General features: G+C 54.0%; 1 protein-coding gene across 1 annotated transcript; it reads right to left on the bottom strand.

Annotated features, from left to right (window-relative positions):
- Positions 1 to 2,372: 2,372 nt before the first annotated feature.
- On the bottom strand, positions 2,373 to 14,301 carry LOC142042223 (uncharacterized). Its single transcript, XM_075051922.1, has 11 exons — positions 13,930 to 14,301; positions 8,229 to 8,332; positions 5,092 to 5,211; positions 4,712 to 4,882; positions 4,330 to 4,371; positions 4,075 to 4,159; positions 3,917 to 3,970; positions 3,534 to 3,600; positions 2,939 to 3,456; positions 2,544 to 2,705; positions 2,373 to 2,459 (listed from the first exon to the last, which is right to left on the bottom strand). The coding sequence occupies exons 1-9, from the start codon at positions 14,299 to 14,301 to the stop codon at positions 3,158 to 3,160; spliced, it is 1,314 nt and encodes a 437-aa protein (XP_074908023.1). The 3' UTR covers positions 2,373 to 2,459; positions 2,544 to 2,705; positions 2,939 to 3,157.
- Between the last annotated feature and the right edge of the window lie 2,110 nt (positions 14,302 to 16,411).

The raw sequence follows: 16,411 nt of genomic DNA, 5'->3' as shown, positions 1-16,411 counted from the left end.
ATCCCCACAGGTAATGCCCTTAGAGACCTGCACGCGTGCAGAGATGCACGGGGCCCCTGTGCCACACAGCAGGGCTCGATGGGGAGCCCCTGGGGAGCGGCCACAGAGTTATTTCCAAGCCCTGCGCAGCACCATCCCTCGCCGTCCCTTGCCAGTGGGTTGGACCAACATGGAGCAGCGCTGAGAGTTGGGAAAGATGGGCAGCAGAGCCTGGTACGCACCTGGGCTTCCTGACCTGCTGGACCTTCCTGCATCTTTTCACCAGTTTGTCCCCAAAAACGTTTTCTCTCTTCCTCCTCCTCTTTTCTGCGTGTCTGTCACTCTCCTCTCCCCAGACCTGTTTTCTCTTTCGGTTTTTCTTTTTCTCCTTGTCCTGGGGAGAGCCTGCAAACCTTTAAATCGCACAGCGGTATGAGGTAGGGGAAGGCACGACCCACTGGAGTCGGTTCTAATTTTAACCAAAGTGAGCTCGTTTTACCGTCTTTCCTCCGACAGGTTTGCCAGCTCTTCTGGGCGCACCAGGGGCTCTGCTGCGCTCTCGGGGGTGGTTGGAGGCAAAGCCTACAACAGAAATGTCAGAGTTAGCAGGTGGCAAGAGACGGCCTGGAACAGTAAGCAACTGTTTGCCAAACTGCTAATCTAGCTCTCCAGAGGAGATCCCTTTGGTTGGTTTGCATCATCCACATTTCGCACAGTCCCCCCGCCCCCCCAAAATAGACTTGGAGAAGCACTGACAAAGTCGGACCTGAGCAAAACCCCGCTGAAGTTGACAGCTACTCCCCTCTGTCTCTTTGTAGGTGATTTGCAGGCATTTTGTTTGTCAAAGCACATGCCAAGTGCATTTGAGAAACAACCTTGACAGTTTTCCTTGCTAGGGATCTTCCCAGCAGGTGGAGGAATAACCCAAACACACACCAGCTCTACTGCCAGGAAGAGGCACAGCAGCATCTCGGCCTCATCAGAAACTCCCCTCTTACACCAGACACGCTGTCACAATGTTTGGGGACCTGACATACCTCTCCTCTTTCAGACTCCACCACCATAGCTCCCCCAGCTTCTCTGAGGACACGGAGCAGAGAGGGGGGTGCATGCAGCGAGGCTTCTGTCTGATGTTTGGTGTCTGCTGTAACTGCTGGCACACTTTGCTCTTCCAAGTGCAGTTCTGGAGAGCAAAAACATGTGCAGCAAAGCAACTTGTTGGAAGTAAACAACCACTAAAGCAAAACCCACCCAAAGCCCTACACCACTTAAGTTTTCAGACCTCCGATGCCCTGTCTGCAGGCTTCAGCACATCTTGCAGAGCAAACCGTTCATGCCCCAAGAAGGAGTGGCCAAAGAGAGGCCATGGGACAAGCGGGGCTGAGAGGACAACACCCCAGGCCCAGCCCTGCCAGAAACGATGCTGAGGTTTCTGGCGTCCAAGCCCCAGCCTCTGACAACCCTCAGTCCTGCCTCTTACCTCCGCAGCTCTCTGTGGGGGCTGCCGACGACTCCTCGGCTGCTGAACAGGAAAGGTCAGTTGTCTGCTCCCCAAAGAGTTCCCTGCAGTTGTCAATCATGAATTCCACCAGCACGTTCACCTGCACACATCAAACCCTCGGGCTCAACCCAGGTGCCTGAAAATGTATCACGCAGCCTTTCCCACTCCCGACCCTTGCCTCTGCGCAGGCGGTTGTGGTTGTGGGGCTGCTCTTGCAGGCAGCCACCCCACCAGCATTTGCTCAAGAGAGGAGGCAGCCAGGGACCTCTGAGCAGCCAAGCTCGGATGGGCCGGCAAGGCTGCAGCCGGCTGCTCAGTACAGCGCACCTTCTCAGTCACCGCCAGCATGGCCTCGAGGGGGAGCAGGTCCTCGTGAGGTGGGCTCAGCAGATTTGGCCCAAGGCAGATGGCCAGGTTGCTGGTGGTCATTCTGCTGCTGGAGGCATTGTGGCCGATGTGCTGGAGGAGGGCCAGCAGCTGCTTGAGGAGGAGGAGATTGGCTCCAGGCAACTTCTCGGCCACCCTGAGGGAACAGGAACTCAACGTTAATAGAGCAGATGTTGCCCACAGCCGTCCCCGAAGCTTGCCCAACGCAGGTGGGTTGCGCAGCTTTCCGGGTGCTCTCAGCCAGCGGTCAGTGCTCCTGCGCTTCAGGAAGGAAGCACGGCGTTGCTTCCCAGCTCCTCATTTCACCCAAGCCCAGGCAAGGGAAGGCTCCCTGTCCATGCCCTTTCCTCCGAAATCTAAGCCCACCCCAGCAAAAGCAAGCTGTCAGAAGACACAGCTTTTTAAGGAGACCGTCCCTTTTCAGGCAAGTCCCAGGCCTCTACCAGTCCCTCCTCAACAGGCAGGCTGCTGCCCACACTTATGCTTTCAGCTCTTCAACCTTCTCCTCCTTGCTGCTCTTCTGCATCGCTGCCATCCAGTCCTCATAGAGGTCTGTCATGAGGAGCTTGGCAGGGATGCTTCAGAGGAAGTCCTGCAATGCCAGGGGCTCCAGGTGAGTCTCTGAACACTCCAGGCCAGGCAGGAGCTCTTCCAGCTGCAGGTCAGAAGCGCTCACCTTCAAGATGATGGCCAGCAGCAGTGCAGGCTGGCTGCCCAGGTCGACATGGGCACTGTGGTCCAGGGCCTCCCGCAGCTCATGAAATTCTGTCCCGCCGGCAGCTCTTCGGAATATCCCTTCTGTCAACAGTCCTTCCTTGTGCAGGACAGCCAGCATCTCCTGCAGGAGGGGCAGGAGGACAGTTGCTTGGCTGAGAAGCTGCCTTCCAACAGCAGTGACCAAGGCACTGCCCCAGATCCTGCTCCTTGCCCCCCCTCAAGGAGGCTGGCACCAGAAGCATCTTCTGGGGGTGAAGGGCCCAATCCCCCATCCCTGGAGCTCCCGGGGACACCCACCTCCCCTCTGGAGCAGCTGGAGGGAGGGCTGGGGACCCCCTGCCCAGGCTGGCTTACCTGGATGGGCTGGGGCAGGGAGCCGTCCTCCCCGCAGAGGGCTGCCAGGGGCTGTCCAAAGAGCGCCCTGCTGCAGCCGGAGCCCGCCTGCCCTGGCGCCTGGGCAGCGGCCGGGGTCCTCCGCGGAGCAAAGGGCCAGGGCAGCCCCATCCTCTTCCTCCTCCTCCTGCTGCTGATGCTGTTCCCTCCTTCTGAAAAGGAAAATGGAGCAAGAGCGCGTCAATGGAGACAGCCGGTCCAGCACTCCCAGAGCCTGCCCTGCCTGCAGCACGGTGCTGAGTGGTGCGGCAGGATGGGCAGGGAGCCGGCAGCTGGAACCACAGCTCCAGCGGCTCCACCTGGGAGGCTCCTGAGAGCCGGCATGCCACCGGGACAACCTGTCCCAGCACCCGCCCTGCCCTCCTCCAAGCTGTGGGCAGCAGGAGACGCTCTGGGTCCCCGCAGAACCACGTCCAGCGGCTGCTGCCCAGCGGGTGTCCTTGCTCGTCCAGGTGATGTCCTCCCTTGGGGTGCCGCACCTGCATGGCGACACTCAATGGACAAGTGAGCACAGCTCAACCATTTGCAGGACAATGCGTTTCTTTCCAGAACTCACCTGGTGAGCGGCAAAGTCCCCCAGCTTTGATAGACAGGCATGTCGGTGGCCCTTGCTTGGGACGAACCTGCAAGAAGCAGGCTGCGCTTAGAGAGCAGCCCCACAGCAGAAAGGGCCACCGGCGAGCTGCCACCCGGCATCAGCAGCCTGAGCGCGGCAGAGCTGGGACCCTCTGCCCTTCTGGGGTCTCTGCCCCACACGGCAGGTTTCCCCCCAGTGCCGCCAGCGAGGATGAGCTGGCATTCCTGGTGGCTCCCCAACCCTCTACGCTCCCCGAGTGGCACCGTGGGACGCTCCCTCCCTCCATCTCTGCCTTACAAGCTCACCCCGCTGGCCGCAGACGCCAGCACAGCCAGAGGCGGGTGAAAGGCAGCCATTCTCACCTCTGCCTGGCCCTCCATCAGCCTCTCCAGGCTCCTGGAGCTGAATGTCCTCCACTGGGCAAGAGAGAAGGAGCGGAGGAAGGTGAGCAGCGATGCCTCTGCTGCTCGGCTGGGGGACCAGGGCTCGGGGACAGAGCCCAGACCGGAGAGACACTCACGGCGTGGTGGCGGCTCAGCTCCTTCTCCAGGGGTCTGAGGGAGGGAAGATGGGTCACGCGGGCTCTCTTTGCTCCTCCTGGTGTCCTGTGCACCGGCAAGGGACACGGAGAGAGCTGGCTGAGCCCCAAGCTGTCCCTTCTCTCCTGTGAGGCAGCTCTGCCCGAGAGCTGCCTGCAGCCGTGAGGGCACCTCTCCCCAGCTGGGGAGCTGTGTTCCCCCCTCCGGCTGCACCTGGAGCATCCCCCCTGGCTTACCCCAGCAGTGTGCCCACCCACAGCTCCTTCAGTGCCTGGGAGCTGCAGAAAGAGAGGAAAACCAGCGTCAGGCCCCACTGCCCCCCAGCCCGTGGACAGAGGCGGGTGCCTGCGCAGCCCTGCTCCGTGGGGCAGGACAGAGACACTGCCCAAGCTCTGGCTCCCCGTGTCCTGCCAGAGCAGCTGCTTTTGCCCTTCTCTTCTGGGGACCCAAAGGGCACCAGGGGATGCAGGACCTGGCAATGCCCCCATCCCTCCCTGCCGGCGTACTTCCTGCTCCTTGCCCAGGCTCTGCACACAGGGCAGAGGCCATTCACAGGATGGCGTGGGCACGGTTGGGAACCTCTCCTGCCCGGCCATGGGACATGGCACCACGACTCACCCAAAAGCGGCAATGCAGGAGCCGGTGGGCCAGATGAGGATGATGGAGGTCCTGTCCTCATCGCTGCCTTCCTCCTCCTCTTTTTCCTCCCCCGCCACCTCCTTTCTGCCGCTCAGCACCCACAGCTGGTCCAGGGCCAGGCGGAGCTGTGGGCGCAGGGTGGTGCCACGTCTGCGGAGAGGAGACGCAGGCAGTGAGCTGGAGGTGGCCTCCTGGGGGTCCCCCCGGGCAGAGCCCCGTCCCCCACCTGCCCTTGGGATGGACATCGATGGGTGCATCCAGCACCACGGTCCCAGGGCCTGGGGCTGGTGCCGGGGTGTCCCTGCCCTGGTGCCAGGGCCAGGGATGGGGGAAAGGTAGCTGGGCTCTGAGGGTCTTACTGCAACTTGGCGATCACCACTTCCTCCTGGAGGAGGAGAAGGTGTCTCTCGCTCCTCTTGCGGCCCCGGGTCAGCCGCACGTCCGCGCTCAGCACCGGCTCGGCATCGGTGAGAGCCTCCCTGCAGAGCAGAGAGCGGCGGGCATGAGAAAGGCCGCCGCCGCGGGTCCCGGCCGTGCCCGCGTGTCCCCAAGGCACAGGGAGAGCCCACCTAGAGCCGCAGCAGCAGTTGGCCTGGCCCATCCTGCCCGGGAGAGGAGGACCCTCGCCGTGGACCAAGGACGCGGGCCAGTTGGCGACAGCGGGGATGGGAAGCGAGGTGCCGGTGCCGGCTCAGTGCTGCTCGGCCAGATCCTGCCTCCTCCCAGCGCTCCTCCATGCCAGCACAGCTCCGTGCTGCTGTCTCTGGTGGCTGTGAGCTCCAACGGACCAACATTCCAAGCCCAACGGAAAGTGGGAGGGGCACTGGGGTGAGAGTTCTCTCCAGTATGGCCGTCTCTGCCTGGTACTGGGGAGCCCAGGGCTGGATGGACACAGCAGAGGGGAAGGACCACCTACCTCCACCTGTTGCCAATGCTTTCCCTGCTGCAGCCCAGGATGCACTTAGCTGCCTTTGTCCCAAGGGCACTTTTCTGGCTCTAAATCGGTCAACTTGGTGTCCACCATGAGCCCAGGTGTCTGCACAGCTGCTTTCCAGCTGGGTGTCCCCCAGCACTTACTGGTGCAAGGGCTTGTTCGTCCCCAGGTCTCCAGGTCTTTGCTCTTCCCCTTGTTGAACTACATGAGGCTTCTGTCAGCCCCTTTCTCCAGCCTGTCAAGATCCCCCTGATTGACAGCAGGACCCTCCGGCGCGTGAGCCTCTCCTCCCGGTTGTGTGCCACCTGCAAGCTGCCTGAGGGTCCACTCTGTCCCATCTCCCAGACCAGGGAATGTGAACAGGTCCCACGTGGTGCAGCGCAGGGGGGGCAGACATGCACTTTGATAGGCCATCACTTGTCACAGGAGGTTCAGAAATTTAGGGGGAAAATCCATATTGGTTTGGGTATTATTTACACAGTGCTTCCCCTTTGTATTCCTGCAAGCTATTAAAAGGTGTTCAAAATGTCTCCCTTTTCATTTGAATGTCACAGCTCTTCACAGTGCTGATGTTGCATGTAACATTGGATCGGGCTGTACTCTCGCATAGATCGTTAGGTAGTATGTAGCCTAGATTATTAGGTAGAAGATAGCAGATTATCTGCATTAATTGCGCTAACACCAATGACAGGAGGTTGCGTCTAGCTCTTGAGCCGAAGGATAAAAATCCAAGGCGTCTATTGAACTCAGTGGGCTATTGATCAGCAGATTGAATTCACCATGTTCAAAAAAGAAAAGGTACGTGAGAAAGGCGTATTCCATCTTGACTGCTACAATGCCTGTTTTGGTAGGTATGAAGATAAATTATCCATGCCCCTCCCGCCACCCCCTTTGAAAAAAATAAAAAGGACTAGAGAAAAAGATTCAACTGCTAGAGCAATGGGGCTTTTAATAGCCAAGTACATTTCCCTAGATCATTCCCATTCAATGAGCGACTTTGAGCCACAATGAGTCTGACATTCTGCCTCTACTTGGTACCAACAGAAGACTCTACCTGTGCCATGCTATGGAAGATGTAGAATTCCTCTCTGATCCAGAACTTTCCACCTACAAGCAAAACCGTGGTGAAGTTTTCCTCCACCTCAACCACTCCTTGGTGCCTCTTCCCCAGGGAAAGTCTTTCCTCTCTCACTCTGTGATCATAGCTGGTCATGGGCAATGCAAGCCCCAAGCCTCAGCCACCGTCCGAGGCCACCAACAAGCAAGCTCTCAAACTCCTTTTCAGCTGCAGGAGAAGCGTTGTTAATAGAAATGGATGCACATGGCACAGTCTATTCCAGAATAGCCACAGCGGTTAAAAGCTTTCCGTGTCCTGGATTGGTGGTTTTCAGGACCAGCTCCTGGGTGCCGTTGCACGAGGCTAGTGATAGCTCTATTTCATGCAGGTAATTCAGGCTTAATCCTTTGTCCCCACAGGCCCAGCAGCACAGAAAGTCACCGTGGGCTGTGTTTGAGCAGCCTGCTCCACTGGACTTGTGGCAAATGGCCGCATCCCTGCTCTTCTGTTGTCCGCGTAGGGTCCTGGTCAATACAACAAGTTGTTTTCCCTGGAAATGACCATCGTGGCTAAAGACAGACTCCTCCTTGTGGATGCCAGCCAAGCTGTGGGAACGTCTCTGGCACCCATGCTGTGCCAGCTTTCAATCCCCAAGAGACTGGAACTGAGGCAGGTCCAACAGGAAGAAAATTTGCAATTGTTACTGAAAGAGGGGAGCAACCACCGGCACTGAAGAGCCATTCGTACCCTGCCGAAAGCCACAGGGAAATGCAATGTGTGGTGAGCTTAGGCAAAAATACTCCTGTCCGAGGAGCAGCACGCTTGGTTGTTAAGCCTTTATCACACTTGGGTGATAAGGCTTTATCCTTGGCTTTCCCGCCGTGCTGACCGCTGTGGCTGCTGCCTATTCTTTCCTGCCATGCTGGCTGCACCCACCTGTGGGGCTGTCCTTGGGAAGGGCACCAGAGCCGAGAAAGCCCCTGGGAGAGGGGCGGGGAGAAGCTCTTCTCCAGAGATTTGCCAGAAGCTCTCCAGAGCATCCCTTTTCCAGCCCATGAGATGCTCCGTGTGACAAGGGAAGGTGCCCATTGGTCCAATGAATGAGGCCCTGCAGGGCTCCCATCAGGGTCCTTTGACCTACCCATCTTCCAGCCGCCACTCCAGGGACCGGGGGTCTCACGAAGGGCAGAGCCCTGTCCCCCACCTGCCATTGGGACAGACATTGGTGCATCCAGCCATTAAAACCTGCCGAGGCCAGCTAACTAGGAAAAAGAGATGAGCCACACTGCACATGCCCAAAGGGCGGACACTATGTCAAGGATAACATAAGTAAGTATATGATTAGAACAATATAAGTTTGCCTTGCTGTAGGTAACGGTATGCACAATAGGCAGAACAATCCCCCGTGCATCCAGCGCTGCAATAAAGAATGCCTGCTTTCTAAAACTCCAAAATCGAGCCTCAGAGAGTTTCTTCGACCGGCTTTTTTGGTTACGCACCCCTACCTCTGACTGGCAGGACAGAAGAGAAGATCACTCGGGCACTTGTCCCTTTCACTCATGCCACTCAAGTCCTGCTTGACCTTGCCCGGGTTTTGCTTTACTGTGTCCTGGTGCCCGCATGGAAAAGGAGCAGGGGAAAGCGGTCTGTGCTTCGAACCAGCATGCCAGCCTCCCCGTGACATCCTGGAGCACTCCTGAGTGGTCAGCACCACGGGGCCCTCCTATTTCTTCTGGCAAAGTCTCAGCTCCTCCTCTCTTGCTCGCTCCTCCTCCCCCATCCACATGCTCCTTTTCTAGGTGGTGGAAAGCATATTCTGCTTTCCTTGACTCCCACACGGCCCCTTGGTTTCCAGCAGGCTTCCCACCAGTGCCTCTGCAAGCCTGTTCTTAGGTGCAACCAAAAGGAGAATTTTCTTTTTATTATTCCCACACCTCAGAGGCAATTCTGCTTTCACTGTACTGAATGGAAATTTTTGAGTAAAGATGATGTTTAGATTTGTCTGCAGTGCCACAGTAGAGTTCACGGGGCCCTGCCCACCTTCAATAAATGTCAGCTTTGTGTTGTGGTTTTCACTGGAGTGACAGCTACTGAATTGGAGAAGACCCATGGGAGAAAATAAACTGATGACAGAAGTTTTGAACGATGGGCTTGGGAGCCACAGATGTGCGTGTTTATGGAGTACCTCTCTTTCAACCTCCTGAGAGGATTTTTTCCTCTCATAACTTGAGTAGGATGGAAATCTTTTTGGTCTGGTGGATTTGGTATTTTTAACTTCACTTTTTATTGTGTTGCGAAAAAAATGCACGCAGTCTTACTATTTACATCCCACAGTGTTACCCGCTGGGCAGAAATGTCTGAGGCTTTCACATCTATTCCGTACCTCTGCTAACACTGTGCCAGTCTTGATCTGGTCGGATGAGAGCAGCTACTGCGAATAACGTTCCCGACTTCCCCATCTCCTCACTCTGGTTTTCCTCTGTTTCTCAGGCATATGCTTTCTCAAGACTGCATATGAGGGTGAGAGATTACTAAAGTCCTTCCTTATTCCTAAAGGCATCTGAAAATTCTGTTAGGAGTCACTTGCTGTAAGATTATCTCCTCAAGTCATCGCAGAAATATCTAAGATTTTGTAGAAATTCTTTTGAGGCTCAGGAAGGTATGATTCTTTTCTTATGCTCAGTTTCACAAAAGTCTCTGTAGCCGTCGTCTCATCTTCTTTAATGCTACATTTGAGGATTAGTGGTTCTCCCAAGCAGGGTGCCCTGCTGTTGAATTAGCCAGGCACAGCACAGAACCCTTGGTCTGGCCATGGTGAATACTTTTTCGGAGAGGCTCAGATGAGCATGGTGAGTTTATGTTGTTTCAAGGATTTGCTGCAACATTTGTGCCTTTTTTGACCCAATACTGCAAGCTGTTTAAAGCCATACACTTCCCCCCCACCCCGCTCCAATGAACCAGTCTGAGACTCTGTAGAGCACAGGATTATTGCACTATAATATAAGGTATTAATATAGCAGCAAAGCAGTCTTCCTTGCTGGAATACCTACCTAGCCTTCCTACCACGATAATATTGTTTCATAATGTGTGTACTGGAATGAAAATGCTGATAAATGCAACGTGAATATTTGCTAACTGCAGGTATTTTTACAGTGCTGATCCCTCTAATATGGAGGCAGATGTAACCATAGTCACCCGTGTACTTCTATGAGCCTGTGCAATGTTTAGTTTGTTAATGGACTGGAGAGTGATTTCTGATGGTGATTCATGCCTTATCAGAAAGGGAAGAAGTGGATGTGGAAATGGCAGGAGAGACTGGGAGCTTAAGTTTATAAATCATGGTAGCATCTGACAGTTCATCCAGTCTCAGTGGAAACTGTTTGGGAACAGCGCTAAGCACTGGATCTCGGTGAATGGTCAAAAGTTGGGTGGGAGAAGGTACCGTGGCTTTATTCAGATCTTCCCTTCAGTTGACTTAAGTAAGAGTGGATGAAAACCCTCTTGCAAAGAAGCACTTTTGCATCTTCCTCCAGACTTTGAGGGGTTTTGCCTTTTGATTTATACTAATGTACAGTCTTTAAAATATTTTCCCCTGGAAAAGTACATCAATCTATGTGTTCCTTACTTATCAAAGTGTGTTAAGATAAGTGTGTGATTAGATAAAGAAGCTCTGTTGTATCAGAACCACTAGAGGAATATTGTTACAGAACTGTATGGAAGTGGTGGTATAATTTAACTATGATTGCTCAGACAATCGTAGCAGGTTATTTTTATCAAAAGAATTGGTGCTGACTTGGAGTTGCTAACACTTATGGAAGCTCATTATATGAAGCATAAAAGCATGGGTAAAACAAGTGTGTTAAAGGTGATGGTCGGATGGGATTCAATGTGAGCCTTACATGCCAGGTGAGATTTCATAAATCAGACAACCAAGTAGATGGCTTCCTTGTGAACTGGTATGCATCTGGGACTAATTTAGGGACTAATGCCATTGGGATAAACTTTGGGACTAATGCCATTGCACAGTTGGGGCCTGATGGTACATTTCCCTTAAAGACATTTTTAAATAGGAAGCTGAGGATTCAACTCAATTTGTACAAGTTCCTGTTTCCTCTGAGAAATACTAAGCTTTTGCTCTAAAACTAAAAGATGCCCAAGCTGAAAAAGCCTTAGCTTTCAAACAAAAACAGTGCTTTCCATGGGAAACATCCACAGACTCTTTAAAGATGTTTTTGTAGAGCCCTTCACACATCCTCCGCAAAACTACTCCTTTTTCTTCCTGAACAGCTCTATTGGCAGTGTAATTTCTTCACCTGCCAAAACACCGTTTTGAAATGCAATTGCTAAACTGCTGTGCAACTTTGGACAAGAAATCTTTAATATTTTCTGTCAAATTCCAACAAAGTGGGAAAAACTATTTCTTTTTCTCTATTCACCTTCTGAATGAGAGTAGCATAGTTCAGCTGGAAGGGACCTACAAGTCCCTACTAGTCCTCCTGCCTGACCGCTTCATGGCTGACCAAATGTTCAACCATGGTATTAAGGGCATTGTCCAAATGCCTCTTCAACACTGACAGGCATGGGGCATCTACCACCTCTCCAGGAAGCCTGTTTCAGGGTGTGAACGCCCTCTTGGGAAAGAAATGTCTCCTCACGTCAAGTCCAAACCTCCCCTGACAGTGTGGTAGCAAATGTCCCTTGGTGCATTGGTAAGGAACGGTGAGGAAACCGTGCATGCTCTCTACATCTCTGTAGAGCTCCTGCAGAGGGAACCAAACCCCTGTCTTTCACCTCTGGCAGCATCACAACCAAAGGAATGTCTGTGACCTAGAGGCCCTCATTTACATAGTCTGAAGGTACAGATCAATTTTGGAACCAACGCACAAAATGGCAAGGAGAGTACCTCTCAATTTCTCAGTACTCAAAATATTAAATCCTAAAGGAAAAGGAGACTTGCCAGGGTTTCAGATAAGATCTGAATATCTTCCCACAAACTGAGGTAGGCAAAGAACTCTCACAAAGGTTCAAGTCACAGATGAGCTGTGGAAGTTTCACCCATGGCTGAAGCGCCTTTGGTATCCCCTATAAACACGGCCAACGGGTGTGTTTAATAGAAAGGCTGCGCAGCTGGGTTTCAGTGGGACAAGGGGATGCGACGGCAATAGTAGCAATGGGCTATTTTGACAGTTTGGAAGAGCTGTCTGTCATTTGCCTGGTTAGGCTTTGGTCATGGATCCAAATGGTCCAGGTCTGAATACCACCAACCTTTCCTCCCACCACACCGGGCTAACCTCCGCGCACTTGTTTCTCAAAGCCTGACATACTTCTGTGGCGGGCTGTTGGCACCCACCATCCTAACCTAGGGCTCTGGTTACGCTTTGGCTTGCCTCCAGGCTGTGGCTGCCGTAATCACGCCCCCTTACGCCCCATGAAAAGGGGTTGTGTCCAGCCAGATCAAGTCCCTGCTCCTCCTGGCTGCGGGGCCTCAGGGACGGTAGTTCTGGCGCAGAGAGGGGACAGCTAATAGGGGTGGTCTCTGCGCTGCACGCTTGGTTTCTGCCATGGCCCGAGAGAAGAGGAACAGCACCAGGCTTGGCCTTGGGAGCTGAGTGGCAGAGCAGGCGCCAGGGACACCCAGCAGCTGGGCCCAGGGCATGGCCGCCAAGGGCAGGGAGAGACCCCCGGGCCTCCTGGGCACAGCGACAGCCCGTGGAATGATTGCTGGAGGTGACTTGTCGGTATGACACATGCCCCCCCCGCTGCCCCTCAAGGGAAGGGGAACCTCCAGGGAGGAACGCAGTGCACACGTAAAGAATCGGTGCCGTGGGAGCTCCCTAAGCAACGTGACCGGCAACTTTAGACGTCAGCAACACCAGGGGAGCTTGGTACGCTGACTCTGAAAAGGAACACGGAGGGCGGAGCGGAGCCGAGACCCCGCGGCCAGGCTCTGTGATCGCAGGGGTAGGCAACCGGAACGATCGCAACGAGAATGCTTGGTCCCTGCGTTGAATCCACTGAAGCAAGGAGGTAAAATAACGGCGGTTCTGTCGAGCTAACACCCTACGCTTCTGGTTTCTATCACACGTGCCCACTTCTGGGGTACTGACACGCAGCAGCAGGTCCTCTGGGTGAACTCTGCTCCTTATAATACCAAAACACACCTCCATCCCCAAAGGTACCCACCTCCAAGGTGCGACCACCCCCCCACTGAGCACGCGCTCTGAATTTTCTCTAGCGTACACCTTTGAAAGCAAACCGAGAGAACTTTATACCAATCAAAGGAAAGGGATGTATGACTAGAGTCACTCCAGCTCCACCTAAAAACTCAGAAAACATAAAAGGGCTTAAGAGAGGAGAAATGTCAGGGAAGACACCATCACAGACAAGTCGGGAGGACATCGCTGACTTCTGGGATCAGTCGATGGGCTGAGCCTCTCTCCCCCCCCGCCATAGGGATGCCTATTGCGTGAGATTCGAACACTCAGCTGTACCGACTGCTTCCCCGGGAAACTTAGAATTCTTTAGAGCTCTTTTCTTTCATCATTTCATGTGCTTGTAGGCGACTGTATTGCCACCTGCACGTGTTTTGCAGACAGTCTATTTATCACGGGCAATCCAAAAGAACCTCTCCTGTTGCTTTACTAAGCTGCGCTGCTCATTAATCTAGTCGTGATTGTTCGTTAGCGCAACCAAACTCCCTAAGTCTGGTCATTCTCGTGTGTTGAACGCGGCTAAGCCGAGAGTGCAGTGCGCTATTAAGGGCATCCCTCATCGTGATAGCTCAGCATATTGAATGCGACCGCCCTTAGAGCGTCGAATTGGACATCACTCAGAAAGAAATTAAACCTAGCCGTCCCCAGCCCCTCTGACATCTGAGGGTAAGCTGGAACGCAAGGCGGTTGATTTTCTGCCAAACTTCTGGACTCAGTAACACCACACAGCCCCCGGGGCCGGCACCCCAAAGGCCTTCCTCCGAAGGATGCTGGGCCGAGGGGCGGCGGGCAGCGCTGCGCACGGGGGGGGCCCCCTCACACACACACCCCCACCCCCCCCCCCCGTGTCGCAGTGCCACCACCCGGCACCGCAGCAGTCACAATGCCCCGGGGCACTATAAAAGAGGCAGCCTCCCCTGTCCCACCCCCAGTCTGCCTGGCAGGCGCCCCAGAGACATCCCAGAGGAAGTCCACGAGGAGCTGCTGGAATTACTTGCCGGCCACTGAGGGAGGAAGACCGGAGGCTGGACCAGGCTGCTGGAGACGAGAAGAACCACCAAGACCTGGAGGTGCCCGAGGCCCTCAGGCCTTTTTGGATGGAGAGCTGTGGCAAGACCAAGGGAATGCCGTCTTGAGGAGCGCTGCAGAGCTCGCCGTCCTCACTCCCTGCCGAGTCAGCGGCAGCAGCCGTAAGAAGTGGGATGCAGAGATGTTGCCGGGGGTCCCGGTGCTTTGGAGCACCCGCTGGTGGCCCGAAGGTGCGGGAAGGATTCTTGCCCCCAAGGTCGATCAGGCCGGGGGTCTTTTGCCACTCTCGGAAGCCCCTGAGATGGCTCCAGGTTGAGGGAAAACAGGGCTCGGGCATCTTCTGGGAGGCGTGACCAGTCTGTGGGACCAGGAGGCAGGTCTTGCTCACGTGCTCAGGGAATAGCCGATCGCCAGCTCTGGGGTCAGGAAGGAATTTTCCCCCGGGACAGATTGGCACTGGGCCCCGGGGGTTTTTTGCCTTCCTCTGCAGCACTGAGCAGGACCACTTGTCAGGGCTCCTCCGGTCCATCGCGGCTAGGTTACTGCCTGCTGCTCGTGCACCACGAAGATGGCCTCTCGTGCCCTGCAGCTGGGGGGAGGAAGGCTTTTTTTCCCCCACGGCGGGCTAGCAAGCGTCCCCGGGGGTTTTTGCCTTCCTCTGCAGCACTGAGCACGGCTCCTCGCCAGGGCTCCTTTGGGCCGTTGTGGCTAGGTGCCCGCTGCTCGTGCTCCACGAAGGTGGCCCTCGTGCCCCGCATCTGGGGGGAGGAACCTTTCTGACTCCCACGGCGGGCTCCAAGGGATGCTCCCGGGGGGTTGCTTCTTGTCCTCTGTAGCACTGAGCACAGCCCCTTGTCAGGGCTCCTCTGGGCCCTTTCGCCTAGCTCCCTGCCTGCTGCTCTTGCACCTCCAAGGCACCGCTCGTGCCCTGGCTCTCTCGGGCTCTCTTGCCCAGTGCAAGTCTCGAGCGGGAGCGGGCTCTGCTCTTCCCCTGGCTCCATTTCTGCAGGACTACTTGCTTGTGCAAAACAGCCTGTGCTTGGAAGGGCTCCAGGCTCGCTGCCCCGTCAGGAGCTGCCACTTTTCACCTCTCCCTGCACGCAAATCAAGCGCAGGGCCGGCACGAGAGCACCTTTCGTGCATCGTTGGCCAAGAAGCACAGCGGCGGAGCAAGTTTCCCAACGCAAAAATATGCTTTTCACCTCTACCTGTCCTACTTTGGAAAATACCCCACGGTACCACACACCTCGCCTTAGTACAGTTAGATGTTATGCAGGTGTTCCATAATTAAATTGCATAGCATAAAAGCTGATGTAGAAAGTATTACCACGTTGCAGAATCAAAACCCTGGCAGATGTATTAACAAAAACTAAAGCTCAGTGTTTTAAAGAAAATAAAAAGAGTCTGCTTTAGTTCAAGCTCTGCTAAAATTACGTGATGGATAGGTGCCTAACATGCATCCTGTGCCAGACACTCTGTATGCACAGAGACCTTTCTTATACACTTTCTTGATTACCTGCATTGCTTATCAGTATTCACTCATTCATATACACATAGTCATTTAAAGCAAGTTATCTTAGTAGGGCTATTTTCATCACAGCTTGCTCTGAATACCGTCTCATTGGCAACATCAACTGGTCAACCCTTAGGTATACATATGATTCCCACAGGTACCAGCACATACAGAATCTGGCACTTGTGAGACAATGCCTGTGCAAAGGCTGACGAGGTGGGTAAAACAGTCTCATTTGGTGCATCCAGGATGGGTGCTGCATCCTCTATCCGCAGCACAGACAAACACAGGACTAAGATTCATGCGATACAGTGAATTTACTGGGTGAGAAGGGAGAAAGCGGAAGAGGATTTGCCTTCTGAAACTGGACAGTACTCTTCTCAAGAGCAAGAGCTGCCGCTTTTATTAACTGTTTTCAAAAATCTGCAGCTAAGAGGACTCCTTTGAGCTGAGTACTTGACAGTCCTTCTCCACTTGTACAAACTTGACAAATACAAGTGTATTTGTCACACCCTTAATGTGTGTTTTGGCTTGATGGGGCTTTTGTTTGTTTTTCCAGAAGAAATTACCAGGAAGTAGTAAACGTCAGCTGCTCTTCAAGTATGCTTGTGTGTTTCTGGATGGTTTGTAGCCCTGCCTCCAAAGGAAAAACACATGCACACAGTTTAGCATTGAAAATACTTCACACTGTACTGATGGCTTTTTTTCTTCTGAATCTCAGTTTGTAATTGTTGGAAGCAAGTTTTCTAGTCATAAACTTAGCTGAGCTATTGGAAAAACCTGCTGTATATTATCTTTATACTGCTATCCACCAGCATGGAACTTACTGTCCTGTAACTACATACCTCAGATTATAAAATACATATGCATGTGTTCATTTCAAATGATCAGTTATTTATGTCATAGCTGAAGAAACATATCTCAACATGAGAAA

This window comes from Buteo buteo, chromosome 19 (assembly GCF_964188355.1).
Source record: "Buteo buteo chromosome 19, bButBut1.hap1.1, whole genome shotgun sequence".
In the NCBI taxonomy this organism is placed as follows: Eukaryota; Metazoa; Chordata; class Aves; order Accipitriformes; family Accipitridae; genus Buteo; species Buteo buteo.
Note: the sequence above shows the minus strand (reverse complement) of the source record. Positions and strands in the feature narration are given on the sequence as shown.